Raw genomic sequence first — 27,455 nt, forward strand, 5'->3', positions numbered from 1 at the left:
TTTTTCCTCATAAATGCAAAAATGTCAAACAAAGTAAACCAATCATGTTCTATAGAACGCCAACTCCTAAATCTTTTTGATTAGCATCGTTTCTGTAAACTCACAGACTTTTTAGTCACATCCATAACGCATGTTTATTTTTCTCATTTAAAATCTAAAAGTTGTTTACAGATTAGTATTTTTCTGATCCCATAACTCAATGGTTAGCAGTTTTGGAAGATATAAACAAATGTTTCAATATAATGTTAACATATACCTTCTATGTAAAATTATGTTTCGAATTTTTAGTGCAAATGTCACATCCATAACACTGGAATTGGTCTGTAGTAATTGTATTGTTCATTGTTTGTTCATGTTAGTAAATGCATTATCATTAACTAATACAACCTTATTGTAAAGTGTTACCCTAGTAGTAGTAGTAGTAGTAGTAGTAGTAGTAGTAGTAGTAGTAGTAGTAGTAGTAGTAGTAGTAGTAATAATAATAATAATAACAACAACAACAATAATGATAATAATAATAATAGTTGTTGTTGTTGTAATAACTCCTCCATACCCCATTTCACGTTGCAGCCTTATGATTATATATTCCAACATCAATCCACACTGCACTGTTTGTAATACATTTCCTGTGCAATTTATCTCAGAATCATTTCTGTTTTGCTGAAAACCCTTTGAGATGGTTCAGTTAGAGCTGTGGCCAATTAAGTACTTTCAGATTGTGACAAGCTAAATTCTCTATGTTGATCAATTCCTCAAATCCAAGCATCATGCCTGCTGGAAACAAAGGTGGCACTGATCATCTACCATCCTGAAGATGAAGCAAGCTGGTGGAGCAATCAGAGTATACAATGAAGCGGAACACAGAGATATCCTTACCATAATGAAAACCCAGTCCAGAGCATTTTTAGCAGGACAGTCATTCCAAACAATGCAGAGGTGGCAACAAAGCAACTATGAGCATCGACCCAGTCAGTGCTTAAAACAGCTTTTCATAGTCTCCTTCCAAGACATCCTCAACCACATTCCTGGAGATCTACCTTCCTGCAGAGAACATAGCTGAAGCAATTAATTAAGACCTGAAGCAGCACTTGATAATTACAGACAGGTGTGTTGGATCAGGGTTGCAACTGAAATCTGCAGGAAGGCAGATCTCCTTGAAACAGGGTTGGAGACCTCTGGTCTACAGAGAAGAATAGCAAAAAACACCTACTACAATTCAATTCAATTCAAGATTATTTCTATATAGCTTTTCACAATGATTTTTGTTGTAAAGCAGCTTTACAAAAGGTGTGCGTTAGATTACAGTTAAAATCAAAAAGGTTAACATCTGACATGGGTGGAGAATAAGATATCTGTCAAGTGGATATTAAAGGATTATATAAGGATAACTTAAGGATAATAATGTACTTTATGTAAAGGGTGTACAGATGTGCAAAGCTTGTATTTGTTGCATGTTTAAAGGGTATTTAATGTAGATATTTTGGTCACACTTTATTTTGATGGCCTGTTTGTTGAATTTAAGTTGCATTGCAACTACTGTAATTCTCATTAGACTAGACTGTTAGGTTGGTGTTAGGGTTGGAGTTAAGGTTAGGGTTAGTGTAAGTTGACATGTACTTGCAAAGTTTCTTATAGTCAGTTAAATGTCTGTTGAAGAAGAAGTATCAACAGATATTTATTTAGCAGACAGTCTACTAAAATGGACCATCAAAATTAAGTGTTACCATTAGTTTAATTGATAATTTTTAAAATAAATTACACGCAGGTCCATTCAGATCTGAAAACCCCTCGTTAAAAAAAGTTCAAAACGTTGACGAGTGCTTCTGACAGGGGGCAGGTTCAGTATGGACCCTTTTCACACGACATTAGCAAATTAAATCCTTAAAACATTTTTAATATTTAGAAAAATATTTAGGAAAAAAAACGTATGTATAATTATTTGTATTCACGTATGTATTACATGATCTTTGCATCAAATTAGAAAAAACTACCAATTATGGGCGAAGCAGTGGTGCAGTAGGTAGTGCTCTTGCCTCACAGCAAGAAGGTCGCCGGTTCGAGCCTCGGCTGGGTCGGTTGGCGTTTCTGTGTGGAGTTTGCATGTTCTCCCTGCGTTCGCGTGAATTGGTTAGACTAAATTGTCCGTAGTGTATGAGTGTGAGTGAGCGTGAGTGTGTATGGATGTTTCCCAGAGATGGGTTGCGGCTGGAAGGGCATCCGCTGCATAAAACATGTGCTGGCTAAATTGGCGGTTCATTCCGCTGTGGCGACCCCGGATTAATAAAGGGACTAAGCCGACAAGAAAATGAATGAATGAATAATTACCAATTATGCGAGGCGTTCAGAATTTTTGGAGTTGTTCACTTAATTTTCTTTTTAATTATGGGATAAAAATACAGCTTTTTAATGACATTTTAAGCACTATTTTAAGCTGTATTAGTTGGTCTTCATAACCTCACTTTTTGATGTAAAAAAGTACTTCCTCAATATTTAACATAAAGAAATATGGGGGGAAACATGTATTTTCAACACAATCTCATGGAAATTTGAAACTTTTTGATTTAGTGGCTATAATTCGTATGAATTGGTACGATATAGTTTGTACAATATAGTACGATTTGCTCATCCCCAATGACAGTTGGGTTTAGGGGTGGGGTTAGGTGCCATGCTTCCTTTTTAAAATCGTACAATTTGGTACGACTGAACTCGTACAAATTCAAACGAATTAGCCACTAAACTGACAAAACGTAAAATAGTTATGTTTTCTCGTGAGATCGTTAAAATACAAATTACATCCAACAGAGGATTCTGCTTGGTCTTAAAGCCTTTTTTCGATGGGTTATTTTTAAAATATATGATGGCATAGCAGTCAAAATAAAACAAATGAGCTCATGTATGGGACAAATTTTGGACCTTTGTCAGTCTTTCGAACCACCTGAACCACCCCTGGCTACAGGCATGGTCTTTCTAACGCAGAAGTGTTTATGGGTGGGACAGTAAATTTGACTTGGTTATCTTTTCTGACTGCCAATAATAGTCTCACAAATTTTTCCACTTTTGTAAAAAAAAATTTTGATAACACTATTGTTCAGTATTTCTTTTATTATTTGAGCAAATAGATTTGTAACAAAAAAAATATTTGTTTTACTCTATTCACTGCTCTCTAAGTTTATAATTATGACTATGTCTGCTGCTGAGAAACCCACAAATGTGAAAAGAGTTCATTAGTACAGTCTTGGTTAATTGAAAATAATTTTAAATAAATCCACTGACCTGATAAAGAGCAAAAACTTTATAGGATGTAGGTTTCAGCACTTCAGTGGGTTAGTTAAAGGTAGTTCATTAACTAGGTTGCCCATAATTCAGAATTCTATCATCATTTACTTCTCCTTCACATGTCCCAAACTGGTTTGGTTATATTTACTCTGTTAAACACAAAATAATATAAAATCAAACAAAAAGTGGTCAGAGGGAGCGTAAATAATGTGCCTGTGCCTTTGGGTATTGGATTAATCAGAATAAACAGCAATAATCAGTCCAGGGCACTTTTTGAGTGCCTTGGACTGATTTTTGCTGTTTACACAAAATAATATATTTTGAAAAAGTTGGAAACCTGTAACCATTGACTTTTATACTTTTTTTTGTTGACAATTTCTTTGGAAAAACAATATTTATTATATTAAAAAATCAGTAATGCTAAATGCGTATGATAAAGGGGGTATACATTTTTTTTATTTTAATTCCCTAATTTAAAAAATAATAAAGACAATTTCTTATAAGGGCCATCACGGTGGCGCAGTGGGTAGCACGATCACCTCACAGCAAAAGGTCACTGGTTCAAGCCTCAGCTGGATCAGTTGGCATTTCTGTGTGGAGTTAGCATGTTTTCCCCTTGTTTGCGTCGGTTTCCTCCGAGTGTTCCGGTTTCCCCCACAGTCCAAAGACGTGTGGTATAGGTGAATTGGGTAGGCTAAATTGTCCATAGTTTATGTGTGCGAATGAGTGTGTATGGATGTTTCCCAGTGATGGGTTGAAGCTGGAAGGTTATCCGCTACATATACGTAACATATGCTGGATAAGTTGGTGGTTCATTCCGCTGTGGCAACCCCTGATTAGTAAAGTGACTAAGCCGAAAAGAAAATGAATGAATTAATTTTTTATAAGTAACTCATCTATCTGGAATATTATCCCTCATTTCATTTTCACTCATAGAATTCCTTTTAATGTGTAATTATAAAATTTTAGGACTCCCAATCAAACTCTCTAAATTTCACCAACAAGTGCGATATGGAGGCTTATTCATAAACACAATTTCTCCTCACATAGTTTTCTTTACTTGGCATGCCCCTTTCATAATTGGTTTAGCAGCTGTTTAATATTAGTTGGTCAATTATTTGATAATGAAGGAACATTCATTTATTCATTTTCTTTTCAGCTTAGTCCCTTTATTAATGTGGGGTCGCCACAGCGGAATGAACCGCCAACTTATCCAGCATACTTTAAACGCAGCGGATGCCCTTCCCATCACTGGGAAACACCCATACACACACATATACTATTGATGGTTTAGCTACCCCAATTCACCTATACCGCATGTGGACTTTGGACTTGTGGGGAAACCGGAGCACCCAGAGGAAACCCACGCCAACATGGGGAGAACATGCAAACTCCACTTGACCCAGCCGAAGCGCGAACAAGTGACCTTCTTGCTGTGAGGCAAGAACACTACCCACTGCGCCACCGTCCTGCCCTAATGAAGGAACATTATTTACATTTACATTGAATTCCTGTTACATTACAAGAATTTATTATATTAATGTGGGCAATACGTGCTGTATAAAAGCAGTGTATGTAGGCCTACATCAGTGCTTTCAGTTTGTCCTCTTAGACCTGAACAGAACACAGTCGGCTTTACCTGTTTCTCTGGAATAATCAAAAAATTAGATCTTTAATCCTAAAAGAAAATACATGTATACCTCATGTCGTAACAATATATTTAATATTGTAAACTGGACTCAAGTATGGTCATTATCATTATCTATTTTTTGTTTCATTACAAATAAGGCTAAAGAAATATTGTTTAAATTACTTCATCGAGTTTATCCTATAAAATGTTCTACAATTGAAAACTGATATTGAATTAGAATGCTGTTTTTGTGAAAGTTTTAATGAAACTATTTCTCGTTTATTTTGGTCTTGCCAATATACAAAACATTTTTGGATTAATGTTGAAACTTTTATAGCTCATAATATTTTACAAACATTTTCCTTATCTTATAAATATGTGATTTGGGGTTATTATGTTAAGGATTGGGTAACGCAATGGCGCAGTGGGTAGCACGTTCGCCTCACAGCAAGAAGGTCGCTGGTTTGAGCCTCGGCTGGGTCATTTGGCGTTTCTGTGTGGTGTTTCTGTGTGGTGTGCGTGGGTTTCCTCCGGGTGCTCTGGTTTCCCCCACTAGTCCAAAGACGTGGTACAGTTGAATTGGGCATGCTAAAACTGACTGTAATGTATGAGTGTGTGTGTGAATAAGTGTGTATGGGAGTTTCCCAGTGATGGGTTGCGGCTGGAAGGGCATCCGCTGTGTAAAACATATGCTGGATAAGTTGGTAACCCCAGATTAATAAAGGGACTAAGCCGAAAAGAAAATGACTGAATGTTAAAGATTGCTCTTTAAAAAGATGCTTTTATAATAAAATGTTATTTTATTATAATGTAAATTTTACCTATGCAAATGTAAGTTTGCAAAAAGCAAACCTCTCTTCATGGTGCTACATTAAAATGTATATAAAAGTGATTTCTAAGTCTAAAAATAGAAAAGCAATTAAAACAGTTAATATATGCTCCTCCATTACCATTTTTGCATTAAAAAAATGTTTGTATGCATGCATTTTCTGGATTAAAAGTGCATCACTAACCTTTGTTAACAAATAAAATTGGAATATTTACAGGTTTTCAGCGTTCTTCAAAACATCTTTTGTTCAACAAAATAAAGAATTCCATAAAGTTTTTAAGCCACTTGGGTGAGGGTGAGAGTAGTGAATAACATTTTAATATTGGGTGAACTCATGCGCATGCGTCCTACGTCGGTCAGCTGGCGGTGACACGCAAAGGAATCCGAGCTCATTGAACCGCTAAAGGAACTCGCCTCCTCTGGAGTAATTTACAGGCGTTGAGTGCGCGTGCGCGATCTTCAAAGTTGAGCGAGCTGCTCTGCGCTCGGATTCCTCAGCTCTTCACTGCTGCTCAGTGCGCGCGACATGGACTGAGCGAACGAGCGCGCTCTTCTCGGACTTTCGGCTTTAGTTGAGCTTCTCAAGTAAATAACGAGCTAGAAAGCGAAGCGATACTGAAGAAAAACACGATGTAGAGAACATACCGATGCTGGACCTTTTGCTTTCACACCTGCACCGCAGAGCTGTATAGTATCTCGCTTGGGGAGAAGGAGACCGCGGTGGGACAAACATGCTCTCGCCGTTCTTGGCGTATTTGCTGTCGGTTGTGCTTCTGTGTCGGATTGCGCGCTCCCAGTACTCAAGTGATCAGTGCAGCTGGAGGGGCAGGTGAGATGCGCTTTAAACATATTTATTAATCAAGTGCTCCTTTCTTTACTCATTTAGAATAAAATAAAGTTTCATTTAGTAAAGTAAATAATTGAGGTAAAGTTGGTTTAATATTCACCCATTCGGACTTTCTCTTCAATAAAATTTCATTAAAGTATTCTTTGCGAATTATAAAAAGGGAATTCATAATGACTATCAAAGTGCAACATTGTTCACAGTCGATTAAATGGTGCTAATGTTGTCTTGAAGTCATATTTACATGTGATTTCAGATCGAATATTTTAAAGTACTATGGTGAACAATTTAGGGAACATGTCATTAAACGATGTGCGAATATAAAACCATCTTTACCCCAATAAGTGAAGATAGAGATTTAACCCCTTGAACTATTGAATGAGCGAAAAAAAAAGAAATATGGAGAATTATTACGATGTTGTTGTTGTTATTATTATTATTATTATTATTATTAGTAGTAGTAGTAGTATAATTATTATTATTATTATTAGTAGTAGTAGTAGTAGTATTTTTATTAGTCTATGAACACCATCGTTAGCATTAGGGTATGGAATATTTAGCTACTATTTAGTATTATGGCTAATATTTTTGGTAAAGTGATATTGTTGAGTTTGCATGTTCTGTCTTCTTTATTTGTCTTCTTTCTATTGTTTAATGTTATATATATGTAGCCATACTCATTTACACTAGAAAAAATAATCTATTAGTGATTTTGAACTTGAAAGATATGGAAATTCATGAAATTTCAAAGAAAGAACTAAATGGTTTTTCTAACAACTATTAGTTTAGTGTGTTTTTTTGAGGTGGTGGGGGGGGGGGGTTGCATGCATTTCACTCACTAAAGGATGATGTAATATTATGTTGTTTTTCTCAAGTAAATGTGTGCTAATAAATGTTGAAATATTTTACCTGGAAAACAGTATGGTAAGATAACTGTACTGGAAAATAAAAATACGACCTCTGTGTTGAACATATCTGCTTAACCTGAATTTAAAAGCTGTCTCAAGCAGTGATTTAATTTTTACTCACCGGTTTGACCTGACCCAAGTTAATTGCTCACATATAATATGTAAATCACCCTCTTTTTTTTTTTTTTTTGGTTGGTTGGTTTTATACAGTTTAGCTAAATTAACGAGCCTACACACTCAAGCACTGCATTATAAATGACAAAATAAAACATTTTCTAGCAGCTTTTAGTATAGAATCTTATTAGGTTCCACATCCTTCATGCTTAAAGTTCTGACAGATATTAAGCTACCAATTCCCCCACCACATATCTTCATTGTTATTATTCCTTAGCAGTGGCTCAATTCCATCACCGAAAATTCCTCAAACATGACACATTTGGGGTCTCTGTGAAGTCTTTTTACAGTAATAATACAGTGACTGTTCAGCCATAATCTGGTGTTGATTTGCCAGGTCTGAGTTCAGCCTCTCATTACGGCCGAGCTGGATTTCAAATGCTCTTAATTAAAGAGGAGCCGTTATGAACGAGGGCACGGCAGCTTGCGAGTCTGCTCTGCACATGTGTCACCCCAGGCTCCACGGGAGTTCTGCTCCTCACCTCCTCATTCATTTTGGTGCGAGTTGAATCTGGACCCCACTTTTGCAGCAGGCCTTAATTTATCTCTAATTGAAGAACCGCTGGAGGGTTGAGAAGCAGATGGCTCATTTTCTGCCTAACTGTCAGCGGGCCGCAGACTTGAGGCACAGAAACCGCAGATGATGTCTAAAAGTAGTGGAGAGAGCCTTTTGTGTGGCCGGTGGACAGCGGCAGGACTGCTGCCCGGACATGCAGCTCCTCGTCTTTTTGAGGAGTTGAAAGGCGAGGGGAGGTTCACTGCGTGACCTGCATTTGCACTTGCATGCTCCGGGTTCGGCTACTGTCTCTGCAGAGAGGCCTGTGTGTCCAAGGAACCATTGACTTAAGTTTCAAAAATCCTGCCCACGGCAAAATGCCAGTGGCTGGAGCTTGCCAAAACCTTGGAAATGAGAGACAGAGAGAAGGGGGAAAATGAGAGACGGTTAATGTGTATGTGTGTGTGCGCACATGCCTGCACGTGACGGGTCATGCAGCAAGCCTTGCGCGTGGGTCTTAACACCTTGTTTGAAAAGACATTAACTTCATTCTTCCTGCTCCGAGAAAAGCCTTTCTTTCCTATGAGCTTCAGTTTTTGGACTCGAGTCTGGCGCAGACTGTTCACAACAATCGCCCTAATGTTTGAAGTTTCCTTCGCTGTGTTTCACATAATAAAAGGCAACTGAAGTAAAGCCCTACAAAAGATCCAACCGACATTATTTAGGTGTGAGTGTGGGATGCCGTCATTTTGCTTCTAACCAATCTGGTTTGATGTGTTTAAAGACAATTTGTGAAATCAAAATGTGTGATGTTTATTTCATTAGCACAAATTGTTATTCTTAAAGTGAATAAATAAACTGTGCAAGTTGATGAACTTGAAAAATATTGTTTTGGTAATCTTCAATCAAATTCTGACCATTTGCTTTCACATTTGAAGTAGCTATCCTTTTCTTTTAACTTTTCAGCCATAATTTTCTTAACCACACCCCTTTTATTGTTCGTTTGCTGAGGGAATGATGCGCAATAAGAAAGCTTCACCCCTACTCAATAATATTCAGTTTCAGTTAGAAGTACATCAACACACTGAAATAAATCAACTTCTGGTTCACATGGACTTTCTAAAAAAGTAAATAAATTTGAGAAGTTTGATGTTAGAGTTGTGATTGATGGCTGCTTTGTAGGGCTGTGAAATAATAAAGAAAAATGCAAAATGTGATAGCATGCTAAATAATGCGATATTTAATATGTGATACGATTATGTACCAACATGCACTACCTGACAAAAGTCTTGTCATCGATCCAAGTTGTAAGAGCAACAAATAATAACTTGACTTCTAGTTGATCATTTGGAAAAAGTGTCAGAAAGTAGATTTTTGTGATGAATCATCTGTTGAACTATATTCCAATTAGGCCTGTGCAATTTGGGGAAAATATCTAATTGTGATTTGTGATTTTTTTTTTTGCGATTTACATTTGTAGTCAAGCTTCAGGTCAATAATCTACATTTCCGCAACAGCTCTTAAAAATGACCTATTTTTGTTTGGTGTCTGTGACTTTGAAAACAAAATATTACCATATTACAGATGTCCTGCTTTTCTTTTATATTAATTTGTCTATTAATGCTTCTGAAGGAGCAGACGCCATTATACTAATAGTCTGAGCTTTCCTGTTTTTTTTTTTTTTTGTTTTCTTTAATTAATTAAATTTTTTATTGTGGGCATTCCTCATAATTCGGTTGCGTGAATCTGACTAGGCAGAATGAAATTGTGCTCACTCAATTTGCTACTAAGACTATCACACGTAGACGGCAGTCATGCATTTGCTCTGGACAGGGAAAATTAAATAATACATGCAGTTGAAATCAGAATTATTAGCCCCCTTTGATTTTTATTTTCTTTATTTATTTATTTTTTATATTTCCCAAATGATGTTTAACAGAGCAAGGATATTTTCACAATATGTCTGATAATATTTTTTCTTCTGGAGAAAGTCTTATTTGTTTTATTTTGGCTAGAATAAAAGCAGTTTTTATTTTTTTAAAAACCATTTTAAAGTAAAAATTATAAGCCTTTAAGCAATTTTTTTTTCCGATAGTCTACAGAACAAATCATCCTTGTACAATAACTTGCCTAATTACCCTAACCTGCCTAGTTAACCTAATTAACCTAGTTAAGCCTTTAAATGTCACTATACACTGTATAGAAGTGACTTGAAAATATCTAGTAAAATATTATTCAACCTTACTGTTCTAAGTAAATAATTAAAAAAATCAAGGCATGACCATATTTCATTTTGGTAAAATAAGCATAATCTAGAGGCCGTTGCCCTTCCTATTAGCCACTTCTTATACCAAATGATCAACTAGAAATCAAGTTATTACTTGTTATTCCTAAAACTTGGATAGGCGACAAGACTTTTGTCAGGTAGTGTATGTTTCATGCTATTTCAGGTTAAAGAAAACATCAACTACTGAAAGTGAACAGCCATGAAACAAGTAGACATTTAACGTAGTAAACAACTAAAATAAATCACCACCACTTTGCTTCAGTGGTAAAGTTTTATAAGCCTAAATAAAAACAGTCAGGAAAACACAAACATTAGGTGGAGCTGCTACTTTGCTGCTTTATTTCTCTCAATCCGTGGCTTGATTGCTTTGTCATATTTCAGCATCCATACTAAAATCATTACACATTTTGGGCAAAACAAAATGGCATGTCCACTTTTGCTTGCTTTCAGAGATGCATTTTGAGAAGTACTACATTTCAGAGGTGCTTCATGCAGGCACTAAAAGATACTTTTGTATTAAATTACTTATTTTTTCTGAACCATTGTGATATACAGTAAGTGTATTGCGAAATGCACATTTGCAATAGTTTAATAATGCTGATATTTTGCGTAGCCCTACTGCTTTATTTCTAAACCCAGAGATCTGCTTATAATTTCCCTTTTAGTATTTTAAGGCATCAATTTTTAAGGTGATTGTTTCCAGAGAGTAGTTTTGCTCCCTCTGAAAGGGTCATGGATAAGCCAGATTTGGAATGATTGCACTCAGTGAACAGAATTCCTCCAGAATGGAAGACAAAGTAGAAACTTGGATTACATATTTCATCTGGCACTAAAAAGAGACTAATATGATTAAAATGGATAGTTTTACCAGTCGTAGACTGATATTTTGTGCCAAGGTTTTTTTTTCCACATTGTTCCTCAGATTTTCAGATTTTAACACCTTTCTCAACTAAAAATGTGAGAAATGTGTGTTCAGTCTTTGTGTGTGAAAGTGTTTCTTTTAGGGATGCATCAATATGGAATTTTGGACCGATAACTTGTTATATTTGGTGGCAGAAAGCAGTTATATTAGCCGATAAACATATATATTTCAATTTTTTTTCTGCTTTATTGCAAACACATACATTCGAACACATACAACAGCAGAATTTATTTTAGATCCTTACATTCAGAAAAGATTGAAATGTTTCTGATCGTTATTAATCAACTATTCTTTTCTGTTGGCAACTTTCTACTACACTGGTGTCAAATTGAGTTTTTGGAGGGCCACAGCTCTGCACAGTTTAGCTTTAACCCTAATTTAACACACCTGATTAAACTAATTGTGTCCTTCAAGCCTGTTTGAAACGTACTGGTAAGTTTGTTGAAGCAGGGTTGGAACTAAACTGTGCAGAGCATCGGCCCCCCAGGAACTGGATTTGACACCTTTGTTCTACTATATAAGTAAAATATACCACTTGACAAAAAAAGGTGAAATGTATAAAAACTCAATGAACATGAACAAAATCAAAATACCAGTAAAAATAACTATAGAGTGTCAGCCAGAAAGCTTGTGAAATGGTTCCACCAACACAAATAATACGTTTATCAGTTACCATTTATCAGATATCGGCCTAGTTTTGCTATCAGACCAATAATGATAACATTAAAAACATACTTTATTGGCCGATACCGATATGACCACATATATATTGTGCAGACCTAGTTTCTTTACAATGTGGCATTGCCAACTACCGGCCTTTAATTCATAATTCCCTAGTTTTGAGGCATTTTCATTGATCTGTGTAAATGTGGATGGCTTACACAGTGTCTTCTGTATTCAGAATTTCAAATGAAGGGAAACACTACTGAAACTATTTTAGTACACACGTGTCATGTAAGCTTGAACTAAGAATGTCATATTTATTGTGTGTTTCATTTAAAATAGACATTGCTTGCTTTATCAGATCACTTAAAAGCTGGAGTTTGCTTCATTTATATTCAAGCAGCAATGAAACCGAACTAGTGACTTTCATTCATCCATGCTGTGATTTAAATCAGTGTTTAACGGATTATCAATATGAGGAAGGAATTGGCATGGTTTATCGTTTATTAGTGTTGGACTTTGAGATATGGGTGTTATTTTTTAATTTGAGTGGAGTTTTATTGGACTCTGTGCTAACTTTTAAAAATCTCTTTACTTTTGAAAACACTGCAGTCTGAAATACACATTTTTAGATTTTTTTTTTTTAATTATTCCCAGATATTTTTAGGTTATACCTGAATTTCACCCACAACAATTTTGCAGACCAATAGTAAATATGAATCTTAAAATAATTTGAAGCACTTCATTCATTTCAAAATCTAAAAACCTGTTTGTGTGTGAATTTAAGAGGATATGTTGTGCAAAATAAGCGCTTATGTGATAAAGTGACTATTTTACATGATTTAATGAATGTTCTAGTCTGTCTTTTATGTTGAAATTTTATTTGCCATCATCTCACTAATAAAAAAGCAGTCAGTATGGTATATAGTAAATAATGCTTGTATATAGTGTATTTGTATGCTTATTAGAAATGTATAAGACAATTACTAGAATAGTAATTTGTGAAGTGTTTCAGTTTAGTCACCTAAGAGGCTTAGTTTAGGACTTTGCCATGTAAAATAGTATCAGTTTTGTAGCAGACCTAGGCATGGGCTGGTATAAGTTTCTGATGGTATGATAACTTTGCATAGAAATATCACTGTATTGTGATTACTGCTCTAAAATATATTCTTTTAAAATGTCTAGTTAGAAAAAGCAACCATTTCCCTATTGAACACTATTTTATTTTAAGAAACATTTGAAATTATTTTGGAACTGTAAACATGTCAGGCTTATTAATTCAAATAAATCATTATCTTCTGCTATCTCCATTTACAATAGCATCTTTGTGGGCTAATTAGTAGCTTTTGATGTGTATGGTCCTTTTGCTGCTGGAGACACCCTAATAAACTAAATAAAATTGTTGTAAAAACACGTTAAAAACTTGCTTATACCATAGAAACAGTAGAATTATTTTTGTGGTTTTAAAACCTTGATGTTTCCAAACCACAGTAAACCTTGAAACCGGTTATCATCCCATGCCTAGACCTTATTCCTCTCGTCTCCTCTCCATTCTCTTGCAGTGGACTTACCCACGAGGGACACACTCGGGATGTGGAGCAGGTGTATCTTCGCTGTGCCCAGGGGTTCCTGGAGTGGCTGTACCCCACCGGCGCCATCATCGTCAACCTGCGGCCAAACACACTGTCCCCAGCGGCATCTCTTCTCTCCGTCTGCATCAAACCCTCCAAGGAGTCCAGCGGGACCCACATCTACCTTGACAGACTGGGAAAATTGCGACTGCTTCTCAACGAAGGGGATCAGGCCGAGGGTAAAGTGCACTGCTTCAACATCCAGGACGGGGCACTCTTCATCGAAGCTGTGCCTCAAAGGGACATCAGCCGAAAAATCACAGCCTTTCAGTATGAGCTGGTCAACCACAGACCAGGAGCAGATCCACAGTCATTATCTGGTAAGATGTCTTCTTGATCTTTGAATACTCGCCTGACAAGCCTGGTTTTCTTTCATGTGATGGATTTACTGAAACAGAAATATTTTATTATAGTGTAGTTTAGCGTGCGTGCGTGTGTGTGTGCGTGTGTGTGTGCGTGTGTGTGTGCGTGCGTGCGTGCGTGCGTGCGTGCGTGTGTGCGTGTGTGTATGTATGTATGTATGTATGTATGTTAGGGCTGGGCGATATGGGCAAAAAATCATTTTCTGGTATTTTAAGGAGGAATGATGCTATACGATATATATACAGTATTTTCCCGTAAATGGTTACTTGAGAGACTTGAAAGCCTTTATTAAAACTTTATTAAACAGTTTTTGTGCAAAATCTAATTCAAACACAGGGGTTTCCCTCCCTGTTATTATCATTATAATTATCATTCTTATATACTTATTTGTTGAAAGAGTAGCTAACAGCGAAATACTAAAATTGAAAAAGAAATGTTTGGTAGACAAATGTCGTTTGTTTTTTTTTTTCAATTTGTTTTTTTTGTTTTAATAATCGTTTAAACCACCAACCGTTTGTACACTGGGCACACAAATCAAATCAAATCCCGTCTTCCAGATAATGGGTTAAAATAAAAAAATCAATTATACAGAATAAATAAATAAATAAATAAATAAATAAATAAATAAATAAATACAATGATTAGAATATAATTGGAAATGAAGTCAATATGCAATAACAGACTAGAACGCAGACCTAAATGTGTTATAACATAAATGTAAATAAGAGACCGTTGTGTAATAAATACTGAACTTATAATCCATGAATATGAGGTGGTTTCACTTTCAAAATGCAGTATAAATTCGTCCCATTTTGCCGTTTTTAATCCTTTTGAATACATTCAGGTGCTGCTTGCTGTCAATTGCAGAAGAAATGATCGATAAAAGGTTTCTGATAAACCGTCACGCGAGGGAAAATCAGATTTCGATACAACACCGGCACTGCATGTTCCTCCATGTCGTGTCAGTGATGGGTTGTTCTTGAACGATTCGTTCATTTTGAACAAATCTTTTGTATGACTCAGGGAGTGAATTAATTCCTGCATGCGCTCATTTGTGCAAGTGGAGCTTGCGTGCTACCTTGGAGTGGTCTGTTTCACGCAGAATGTGCACGTGTGGCCCCAACCCATATAGATATGGAAGATATTGGATAATCCTGCATCATGTTGGGGAATCATATCGATATATATACCCAAAACTTGATATACCGCCCAGCCATAATGTATGTATAAAATATTGAAAACATTGAAAAATTAATTGAAAAAAAAAATCCAATTAAACGAAAAAAAATTTAGGGTATAGTTAGGGATATTTAAAATTGTTTTTTTTTAGTGAAGTTACAAACTAATTTAGAGACGAGCACGTGATGTGATTGATCGTGGCTGGTCTTTCATCCGTAATTGGCAGTAATCCAATCAGATCAATCCAAGCCTACAATAAATCGACCGATTTCGTCCTACTGCCTTATCTTTGATTTGGAAAAATCCCCCCCTCCACCCCATCTCCTCCTTTTCCACCATTTTCCAGGGTGAGCTCTCGAGACCTAACTGATATCGGACTCCCTTATATGCTAATTTTCCAAGTGGGAGCCCTGGGCTCGATTATCTCTGAGCTCGGGATTCTCTCTCGGGACAGCATGCCAAACCTGCTAATAGCGTCAAGCAATATCGAAGTTTGAACGCTATAACAAAACTGTTTTATTCTATTTTTTCTATTTTTGATGTATCATTGATGCAACATTTTTCCTGTAACAACTGGAACAGACAGTTCCAGAGAAAATCTGCCATGTTTCATTCCTGAATTAAATAGTTTGTGTTTTATTTGATGCATTTGATTCAGTAGTTTAATGATCCGATCATAACAACAGTTGCTTGCTTCTCACGCAAAAAACTCTCAAAATATATATTTTCAACAGCAAATAATAGTGCACCTATGATAGATAGATGGATAGATGGATAGTGAGGTCTGTTTGTTATTGAATTTCAGCAAGAAAAAAATAATTTCCTCGACTGCATGGTTTTTGGGTGCACATTTAATAATGCACACAGCACTGAGGGGTTGTTTATTTTGAAAAGCATGCAATCTGTAGCCAATGTTTTCATGCCCAGCAACAGATGATATCTTCACCTCAGGAAACGTCCACCCCTCTGTGTTCCTGAGATGGTGGATCTCTGCTCATATTTGCTCTGGAAAGCGATACTGGCTTGAACCTTGATAAATACCAACTGTTTTTCAGAACGTGTGGCGTAGGCCTCATGCTGGGCCGTCACGAGTGCCCCGTTGCTTTACTCTGGGAATGGAATTAAAGAAAATTAAATTTCAAGCAGCGCACCTGCTCAAATCAAATAACCCAATGGCCTAAAGCAATGTAGATACATCAAATAACAAGTCTGTTTTTCCTCTCCCCAAAACAAAGCGAAAGAATTGTTCACAGTTTCCCCCCTCGGGGAGTTATGCGTTCATAGCTGAAATGTAAATCTGGCTCTGATATTTAGCATTTAGTCAGATTTTTTGCAGAGCAACAGAATAACGTTTGTTGGCTCTGACGCATGGTTTGATATGATGTCCGTGTCCTCCAGAGAGCGTCTGTGGTTTCAGTGCTCTGAGCAGGCAGATCTGTAAAGTGACCTGTTTTCCTTTTTCCAAACTTTTTTTTTTTGTGTGTGTGTGTGTGTGTGTGTGCGTTCACCTCGAGAATGCTGACCTGCTGTGCTGGAATTGAGTTGCTTTCCATCACTCTGGAATGTGTCTGAGACCAGCTGTTTGGAGGACATATTATCTCCATCTTTTTTTCTTCACCCTACTCCCTTCCTCTTCCTCTTTTTCCCCTGTCTCTCTAGACTCCCCTCCCTCACTTTTTCCCTCTATTACTTCTCGTTCTGCCACTCTGAAGTGGTTGGGATGCAGGCGTATGAAGTGGCCGATGAATCTTTTCTCCATTAGCGCGGAATGCAGAGGGACCAGATGTAGCAGGGACACTGTCTTCCCCCCTTTTTCAGCCTGCCAGCGTGTGAAGTGGTTGTAATCCCAGCAGCGTTGCATTAATCTGGGGGCGGCGAGGGCTGCTGACTCAGATGCCAAGTCGTTCCTGCGGTTTTGTTTCAAGTTCAGCATGTGAGCCGCCGCAAAACGTTTTGAAAAACCCATCTGTGCTCAAAGCTAAGCTTTAGCTTTTATGATGCGAACCTGCCTTCATATGAAAACTGTAGCATTTTCAAATATGTCACTTTGAAGTTTTGTCATTTGCCAGCTGTTGCGAAGTCAGTTCTCGAATGATCTCTGGCCCCGTTGGTGGTGCGACGTTCCTTGTTGCAACAGTGGCTGACCTCTGGTCCGCTCTCCTCGCCCACAGTTTCCAAAACTTCAACTCATATGTGAAGGGTCAGGTTCAGAAGATCAATTATTTCACCCACTTGTGCGATTACATCCCACTGTACACTTGTTTTAAATTGTTCAATTATAGCAATCATTTAGCCTATACTACAGTATAAACACGTGTTCTTGCTGCAAACAATACAGTTATTTATAATTGAAGCGGTTTAGCTTTGAGGCTTAATGCATAATTTTCTTTACCTTTTAATTTTTGCATTGAAAATAAATGGGTTGGTACACGGAAAGATCTTGATTTAGTTTGTTGTTGTTACTTACTGTAATAATGAGCATTTCTTGAACATTAAATTAGAATGATTTCTGAAGGTTCGTGTGAGAATGAAGACCAGATAACCGATGCTGTAAGCTTTAAAAAAAATAAATAAAATATGCATATACATGGCATTTTATCTTTGCCATGATGACAGTAAATAATATTTGACTAGATATTTTTCAAGACACTTCTATATAGCTTAAAGTGACATTTAAAGGCTTAACTAGGTTAATTAGATTAACTATGCAGGTTAGGGTAAAGTCTTGTTTTATTTCGGCTAGAATAAAAGTAGTTTTTAATTTTTTAAAAGCCATTTTAAGGTCAAACTTATTAGCCCTTTAAGCTATTTTTTTTTCGATAGTCTACAGAACAAACTATTATCATACAATGACTTGCCTAATTACCCTAACCTGCCTAGTTAACCTAATTAACCTAGTTAAGCCTTTAAAAGTCACTTTAAGCTGTATAGAAGTGTCTTGAAAAATATCTAGTCAAATATTATTTACTGTCATCATGGCAAAGATCAAATAAATATCAATTGAAAACTAAACCAACATGGCTTTATTGGATATATAGCTTAAACTGCAAAATCATAATTTTAAACAATTTTCTAGGTAAAATGAACAGTACAGGGTAAGGTTGCACATTATATTGTTTTAGCATCGATATTGCAATGTGATCATTCGCAATAGTCACATTGCAAGCATACGCAATGTTGAGTCTGAATGACTCAAATTCATCGTTTGCCTATGTTTTTGATCCCTGTGCTTGTATAATGACCTTAAAAGCATGTAGGCATAATCAATTGTACCATCTGTAACTTTTAACAACGATTCATTTTATTGAATTTTATTTTTATCATTCAGTTACTGTACTTGAATACTGTTAGACTTGGAAAACGATAAAACACTTCAATTGTATCTTTTTCTTGATTGTATTTATAGGTTGTTATGCGTGAAAATATATGCAATAAAGAAACGCACTGCAAATAGCACAGACCACAATGAAAATGTGTCGGGGGACCCCAAAAAGTTTATTAATTGTTTATTAGATTTTATAGAGATGCACTCTCACTGCAGAATCATCCCAATCAATTTAACATTATAAATAATACAGTCTACTTATCTATTGAGAATTACTTGGCATGTAGATGCAATGTAACTTAAATTCAACTAAATGCGTTAAAGGGACCATCAAAGTAAAGTGATACCAAATGTAGATATTCAAGTCATCTGGTGAAACTGTATTCATACAGCTTTTATGGCGTGGTAAGTGTGCTCTGTTGTTCCTTTTATACTTCTGATGCAGAATTCTCAGGTTTGAGTTTAGTGAAGCATTGTTCCACAAAAGAAATAAGAGCAATGTAAAGTCAAGGTAAACTACATGGTCACAGCTGCACTTTCTTCTTACATTTGCTTTTGAAAACACTACTGGTTGGATTTAGGGAAGAATTCAGGTTAGTACTTTGGTGTTCTCTGTGATCTTCATGACAAGCGCCATCTTTTTGAGGATGTGTACATGGCATATATGGCACAAATGTTGGCATGGGCTGAAAACATCCAAGAAAACAAAACAAAAAAAAAAACAGTGTATGATGCCTCAATTTGACCGTAAATGGTACAGAAAGCTTGAGCACACCCATTTCTTCTTATCGTAGTTGAAATTTTGCCAATAACAGTTCAATATAGGCATAAGAAACAGTCTTCTTGCTGCAGATATTTGTTTATTAGTGAGATTCGGTCTTTAAAATGACCAAGACAGGACTAAATATATCATTGCTGTTTAAGTCTAGATCAAAATATCTTTGACAAACAAACTGCAAGTCTGATTGTGCTTTAATAGACACCTAAACATTTGGCCAGTAGGTGTGCATAGCGTCCTTTACGACCTACAGGCTCATACAACCATAAAACACCCATAAACTCACTAACCAGCCACCTGAATCAACCAGCCGTTCACTCTGCCTCTCGACCCGCTGCAAGGGTGAGGGTTTGAGACCCTCCAGAAAAACATGCTGGGTTATATCTGTGCGTGGGGGCTGTAATGACTCTAGAGCCTGATTTATTTGGACAGAGAAAAACTCACTGATCAAAGCTGACATGGTTCTGCCTGTGTTTAGGTTACACTGATTGCCTTGAAATGGTTACAAAGAATCCGCAGTGACCAGAAAGCAAGGCAGTGTTTGTCTCTTGTCATGTGTCGCTATGGGTTGTAAAAAACTACAAAGTGTTGGAGTCACTGTAGGTTGTTGGCACAGGTGGACGTGCTGTGCAGCGTAGGCTCCTTTTGGATGTTTTTTTTTTTTCACTCAGAGCTACTAGACCTTGCAGTGGCTGATCTTTGCTTCGGTTCTTCTCAGCTGGATCTCATTTGCGTTGGGGTGTGAGGACTCGTGTGTTTTTCTAGAGGGGGGAAGGGTTGAGATGTTTCCCTCCTCTCCACCAACACAACCTTCTACAGATGTTTTTTTTTTTTTTTTTTTTTTTTAATGAGGGACCATTTCTTGTAGGTCGCCCCACATCTCTGTTTGGTTAGAAGCCGACAAGCCGTGACGATAAAGTCGGCTTCTGCACGCTCAATAAATCTGAAGCAGAAATTAATTACGCCTTTTGAAGGTCTGATGTGTATTGGGAGCACGTGGCAGGTGAAGATAGATTTGTGTGTTGGTTTGTTAAAACAATTTCTAAAAATAACATGCTAGATTAGGCACATGTGATGGATCTGTCTTGTTCTGCTGCACAAACCATTAAGCTGGGGGTGTGTTTGGTCTGATTTTTATTTTATTTTTTGCATCTCTTCACAGCTCCCTGCCAACCATGTACAGATGCGGAGGTTCTGCTGGCCGTCTGCACCAGTGACTTTGGTAAGACAAGCCACGTCTTTTGGGAAATATTGAATGTGTTTTATGATCGTCAGTTAGATATCTCAATGGGCATTGGTTATTTTGAAAGCAATCCTAAGGAATCTTTCTTAATTGGCACTGTTTGAATTATAAGTTTCACCTAATAATCCCTTTAGTTCCTACAAATAGTTCCTATTTTTTTTTTTTTTGTTGTTGTTCTAATGAATATTACAGACAGATATTTTGGTCTAGTAAATATTTTTCTCTAATGTCAGCTTCATACTTTACTAGTCTTTTCTGTTATCTAGCTGTCTGTCATTCTATCTATCTATCATTCTATCAATTGTTTTATCATTCTCTCTCTTGTTCTATCTGTCTCTCGTTCTATCATTCTATCTATCATGATTGATGAGTGAAAAAAAAAAAAATCTCATAAATCTCATTTGAGCCCCCAATATGATTCAAGAAACAAACTGCTGTGAGGTTACTTCAAACAGTTTCAGGCTTATATAACGTTGGAGATAAAAAAGCAAAAAATGTTCTTGCCAAAGTAAATTTTCAAAAAAGTAGAACAAACTACAATTGGTCCATTGCAGTGACACAATAGGTAGTTGTGGCTCTGCGGAGCTGCCTTTTTGACCAATCTTGACTAATTCATTTTTGTCAGACTTAAGTGAACACAAACTTTAAAGAGCTGCATAATAGTGGAAATTGAAGTGTAATAATATTTAAAGCATAACTAACACCTTTTTCGTGTTTAAAACAGCAGCAAGTGCTATATAAATAAACATGACATGACTTTACTTGACTGGTGTGTGGATTGCAGAGCTTGTGCAGACTTTGAGTATGTTGAGCCAGTTATTATGTTGGCTAGAGAAATAAACATTTAACAATTGAAAAATTATTCTGAGACAAAAACTATTAACACTAAGGTGTGATTCATGCAAAAGCATGAGATGTTGGCTGGGTTAGTGGAACAAAACATTAGAGCCTTCTAACATAGAAGTTCTAGTTGGTTGAAATTGTGTCAGTTCAGTTTTCAGTGTGGAAGTTCAATTTAGTGTGGTTTAATTTTTGCTGCTGAAAGTCCAAACACTGAAGAGCAAATCCATCGATGTGCAGGAAGTCCCAAAACCAAGCAAGCAAGTGGCGATTTCTGCAGTTGAATACTGCTAGTCTCCCCAAAAAACATAAAGCACTGTTTATTTATCTTTTATTTTTGCTAATTTAGCTTTTAAAAATGCTTGATCACCCCAGTCAACCTATATTCATGAAATCTTTTCTATTAGAGCTATTTAAATCATCTAGCGTATATATACAAATTTGTATTGCAATCTATATTGCAACAAAACAAACTGTTCGATTATTTATTTATTTATTTTTTTCCAAAACGTGCAGCCCTAATGTGAAATGTCACTGAAATTTAAACTTGTGCTAAAGTAATATACCGATATCGGGTTATGCTGTGCATTTCAACATTTTACACTGTAAAGCTATTAGTTGGTTTTACTTTAAAAAAGTGAGTAAACCTGTTGCTTCTAAAGTGATTGGGTGACTATATATATATATATATATATATATATATATATATATATATATATATATATATATATATATATATATATATATATATATATATATATATTAGTAGATCCATTGCATAAAAATTATTATGTAAATTAACTATGTGCATAATTATAAAAAAATAAGTTGACAACTGTTCCAAGCTACAATTGGGTTTATTCACTTTAAAGCAATGAGTTTACTCAAGTAAAATAACTACTGTAATTGCTTTTTACGATGTAATGGGGTGTTTTCAAACTATTGGAAATTACTGTTTTCCTAAAACACACAATAAGAATTCCTAGAAGTCCTGCAGATTTGCACTAACAATAACCAAATGACCCAGTGCTGTGTATATGCAATGTCGTAATTATGATCATTTTGAGATGGCAGCATGTGTTTAACTTGGACTGGTAATTACAGTATGCTTTTCTATGGCAACACTATCAACACCTAAATAAATCTGCAGAATCACATGATACTATCAGAATTATTATCATTATTTTTTTTAATAACTTATTGTGTTTTAAAAATTCAAACAGATCAGAAGTTTCAAGAAAATTCCTTGTTTTACATTTGTAATTTAGACTTTAGTGAAGATATATCTTTATTTTTGTTTTCAAGTTTGTAAACTTGGTGATTATGACATCCAATTGTCAAAGTTTTTACCTAAACAAAGATGAAGAATGTGTCTTTATGCAATGCATGCATTCTTCCAATACAATTCTACAAGGCTAGGCTTTCCTAAGCCAACGTCAACAACGTTATCTTAGAGTTGTGTGTTTTTTCAAGTCCTAATATAGTCCAAATAATATAGTCTTAAATCAAGAAGCATTAGATGTTGTTTTGTTTTCAGAAATAATCATTCAAATTGAAAAATGTGTTTTGCCTTAAAACAAGTTACATTATCTGCCAGAAGATGAAGTAAAATACACAATTTTCAAATCAAACACTTTAACTTATCCCAATGGCAAATGATTTGGCTTGTTTTAAGGAAAAACTCAAACTCGCTTATTATTTCTGAAAATAAAACAATGTTGCTGTTATTTACTTGTAAGAAAAATTACTTGTAAAGGACATTTTTGATTTTTGGACTAAATCAAAACAAGAAAAGCATTTTTTGCTGTCAAAGTACCAACTTTATTAATCTTCTTTGCTGTATGAAACTAAACATCACTGTCATCTTCTGCATTACACAAATGCTTTTGAAAAGTTGCCAATCCCTGTCATTTTATTGTTAAAAGGGGGTGTATTATGCTGCTGGTATCATAATGCTTATTGCTAATGTTTCTAAAAGATCTAGCTTGGTTTTTTTTATATTGTAATCATTAATTACCATCGATATTGCAATGTGTGTATCTGCAAGTTGCATCGCAGGATTAGATTATTTAGTAAAGATGCTGTTTGCAGTAGCATGTATTTTTTGGGTCTATGTTATAAAATGTAAATGTACAAATGGAATCAAACATATGTCAAAGATGACAAAATGTGTCTCATGGAAAGCTCATGTCTCATGTAAAAAGAAGAGATAAGTAAAAGAAGAAATAAGTTGAAGTAATAGACGAATGATGTGTGTGGTAATGGGGTGGGAAAATAGTAAGCTTGTGCTTCATCCTGCTCCATTTTGACCATCATGTTCGAAATAAATCAAATCAAGTCAAAGATTAAAAGATGAAGATATTATTAAATTGTATTTATTTTTTATTATTTATACTATGATGACCACATTATTTTACATTTGATTTGTTCAATTTCTGTACATAAATACTGTTAGACTGCCAGGAAAACCATTAAGCACTGTTTATTTGTTTATTTTTGCTTGTAATCTATTATAATTTTAAAATTATTATTATTATTATATAATAATAATAATAATAATAATAATAATAAATGTATTGTAATAATATATTATTGTTATAAAATACTTGATCATCCCAGTTGATCTAAATGAATGACATCTTTCCAAATAAAGCTGTTCAAATCATCTGGTGAAATTATATTCATATCGCTATAAATATTGCAGCAAAACAAAATATTGCAACATCAGGTTTTTCCAATATCGTGCAGCCCTATTTCATATTTCATAAATCAATTCTAATTTTAAAAGTACTTTGTCTGATGTACTTTGTTTTCTGTCTCCCTGCAGTGGCGCGGGGGAGAATTCTTGGTGTGTCCGAGGAAGACGAACAGACCTCAGTCACTGTGTCATTAAGTCACCTTTACAGACAGAAGACTCAAGTGTTTGTGTCAGGGGGCGGCCGAGTTAAACGCTGGACAGGCTTTGTGAGGATGTCCAGGCAGTGCAGGGTTAAACCAGGGGATGGCGAGTTCCTCTTCACCGGGACTGTGCGATTCGGAGAGGCCTGGCTCAGCTGCGCTCCACGCTACAAGGACTTCCTTAGGGTGTATCAGGACGCACGGCAGCAAGGGACCAACCCATGTCATTTGGACACAGACTGAATTCTTTCCAGGAAAGCACACGGTCCGCCCCGTCGCGAGGAACTGTGACCCTGCGAGCAGCTGTCTGTCTCTGTTTGTGTCTGCAGTCTTATAGACTGCAAAAACCCAAGCAGAGACTACTGGCCTGATGAATTTTGCTTTTTTTTTTTTTTAAAGATCCAGTGAAGACAGATGAAGTTGGACTTGTATGAACTAAAGCCAATTCCGATTGTCTCCTGACATGTCTTAAGACTTTTTAATTTTTCTTACAATGTAGCAGATCTGGCTATTGAATGTGTACAAATGTGAATCGAACATTCTCAAAAAGCAGAGGTCCTGAAATGCTTTGTAAAAAGCTTGTTGTACAGTTGTTGCTGTTGTTTCTGTGACAGAAATATATTGAAGAAAAAAAAGACTGCTTTTCATGTTTATTTTTATTTTTTAAGAAAATCTGAAGTGCAATTCCTGCCTGTTTGTTTGTTGTTGTTTTTTTTTTTTTTCAGGCTGTTCAATTGCAAATGTGTTTCTCCAAGGATTAAAACTATTTTTTTCTCTTTGGAATCAAATCATGTGCCTCTTTTATGTGTGTGTGTATGCGTCTGTGTAAATTAGGTCACGGTGTAGTTCTCTGCCATCCATCTAGAACTACTTAACTTTAGAGTAAGTTTGAATTAATGTTACTCTATTCACTAGCAGAACTGAGAATGGACAGTACTTGAACAGCATTTAATCATATTTCAACATTTGCATTATTAAAATGCAAAGTTGTCCTAGTTAACTCTGTGAGTTAACAAGAATGAACAATGAATTTCTTTATATTTAAAATGAACAAAGATGAATAAATGCTGTAATGTATTACCCACTGTTTGTTCATCTTAGTAAATACATTAATATTATTCCATGGTTGGTTGGAATTATTAATTCTGATTCTTACTTTGACTTGTTTTTCATTGCAGATAAAATGAACACAAAATAATTCATGGTTTGTCTGGTCAACTTCATTTCATTTGCACTAGTAATCAGGTCAATTGGTTAAATAATGATGTGATTTAAAACAGGTGATGTCAACAGGTGGTTATAATTAAGATTTGGTGCAAAAGCACCATCTAAGAAAGGTCTAATCCTTCAAGAACAAAGATGGGCTGAGGGTCGCCAGTTTGCCAAAAAATGTGTGAGAAAATTACCGAAATGTTTAAAAACAAAGTTCCTTAAAGAAAGATAGAGGAATTATCAACCTACCTCACACATGACGCCACATGGATTCCCAGTTGCAAAAAAAAGTCCAGTCGCAATAGCAAACATGTCATGTTGTGCAGTAGGGTGCCAAATTCGTAGTCCAAAAATAGAAAATTTTACTTTTACCGTACCACACTGCTTTTCATGGCAACCGCAGACATCTTTGGCTAAATGGGAGCTTAAAGGAGTGAGGGACTAATTAAAAATGCTCGACTCTGCAGTTCTCATTTCAGATCAGGTTAGTTCACGCTATGCTGAATCATACACATTACTCGTTTTTTGATTGCAGCAATGATTTCAGCAAAAACAGGTAAATTTGGTGAATTAAACTGCGCACACTGAATGCTAAGAATGAAATGTAAAAATCTAAGTTAACATAGCCTGCCGTACAGGTGCAGTTCGCTGTCAGAATGCAGTTGTTTTGCTTATTGATGATTACCCAGGCCTTGTATAGCTCCTTCTTTTTCCTTATCTTTGGCTAGGCAGAACCTCTGTTTTTAGCACTACAAAGTTTTGAATCATGGAACATTATTTCTTGCACAGGACCACACGGGAAAAAATTGTTGGCATCCAAAGATGCGTAGGTCTTTAACTTCTCTTTTGTAAAATCATTTGGAGTTTCAATGAGATTGTTGTATATTTGGGGCTGGATGCTTGACTATTTCGTATTATCCAAATCCATTGGGAGGGTGGTATCGCAAATTGACCTGTCAGACGAACCCTGCTCACTTGAACGTTAATTTTGCAGAATAACTGTGCTTATCACTGGGTGACAAGCTGTTATGATACGCTGTAAATGCTAGCGCTTCCGTATTTTTCTGCATACTCGCTGCGCTCACATTCTGAATGTTTACAAACCGGTAATTCCTCTATAGGAAGACATTTAGATATTTCAACTTCAGCAATGCATAACATCATTAAAAGATTGAAGGAATCTGGAGGAATTTCGGTGTGTAAGGGCAGCACTACATAATGCATCATTCATCTATAAGCGATATCACCACATGGGCTCAGGACTGCTTTGGCAAACCTTTGTCAAGTACCACAATACATAATTACATCCACAAATGTCAGTGAAAACTGTAATGTGCCAAAAGGAAGCCCTATGTTAACAGTGTCCAGAGGTGTCATCGACATCTCTGGGCTCAGAGGCATCTTGGATGGACCATCAGACAGTGGAAAAGTGTACTGTGGTCAGATGAATTAGTATTTCAGGTATTTTTGGGGGAAAATGGATGTTCTGTGCTGCAGACCAAAGAAGAAAAGGAAGAAAGTCCATAAGTCTTGGTATATGATTGTTTCTCCTGAAGTCCACTATCATCTCCACTGTTTTGAGCGTGTTGAGCTCCAGGTTGCACCAGACAGCCAGCTCTGTTAATGTTATTGATTAATTAATGTTATTGACTCTGATTAATGTTCAATCAGCACTTTAACTAAGATCCAGTGTTATTTTAACTCTCGTATCTTAACCGTCTGTGTCAGTGCCCTTGGGAAAGGCACTTCTGTGATGGCACTATTAATGCTGAAAAGTACATAGAATTCAAGAAGACAATGCAAAACCACATTCTGCACACATTACAAAGTGCTGGCTGCGGAGGAAGAGGATACAGGTACTTGACTGGACTGCCTGCAGTCCTGATCTGTCTCCAATAGAGAATGTGTGTTGCATTTTGAAGTGCAAAATGCGACAGCGATGACCTCGTACTATTGC

General features: G+C 36.1%; 1 protein-coding gene across 1 annotated transcript; it reads left to right on the forward strand.

The window, feature by feature from the left end:
- The first annotated feature begins 6,204 nt into the window (after window positions 1–6,204).
- metrnla (meteorin like, glial cell differentiation regulator a) lies at window positions 6,205–25,366 on the forward strand. The gene is made up of 4 exons (XM_056454213.1): window positions 6,205–6,564; window positions 13,592–13,980; window positions 20,468–20,527; window positions 24,216–25,366. Exons 1-4 carry the CDS (start codon window positions 6,467–6,469, stop codon window positions 24,527–24,529), a joined length of 861 nt encoding a protein of 286 aa, XP_056310188.1. The 5' UTR covers window positions 6,205–6,466; the 3' UTR covers window positions 24,530–25,366.
- Window positions 25,367–27,455: the final 2,089 nt, after the last annotated feature.

Source organism: Danio aesculapii, chromosome 3, assembly GCF_903798145.1.
Source record: "Danio aesculapii chromosome 3, fDanAes4.1, whole genome shotgun sequence".
Taxonomy (NCBI): Eukaryota; Metazoa; Chordata; class Actinopteri; order Cypriniformes; family Danionidae; genus Danio; species Danio aesculapii.

Bases quoted from the DNA above. Each gene is read 5' to 3' on its own strand.
- metrnla (XM_056454213.1), top strand. From the start codon at position 6,467: ATGCTCTCGCCGTTCTTGGCGTATTTGCTGTCGGTTGTGCTTCTGTGT. The intron at 13,981-20,467 runs GTAAGATGTCTT...ATCTCTTCACAG, and splicing joins AGATCCACAGTCATTATCTG to CTCCCTGCCAACCATGTACA. The intron at 20,528-24,215 runs GTAAGACAAGCC...GTCTCCCTGCAG, and splicing joins CGTCTGCACCAGTGACTTTG to TGGCGCGGGGGAGAATTCTT.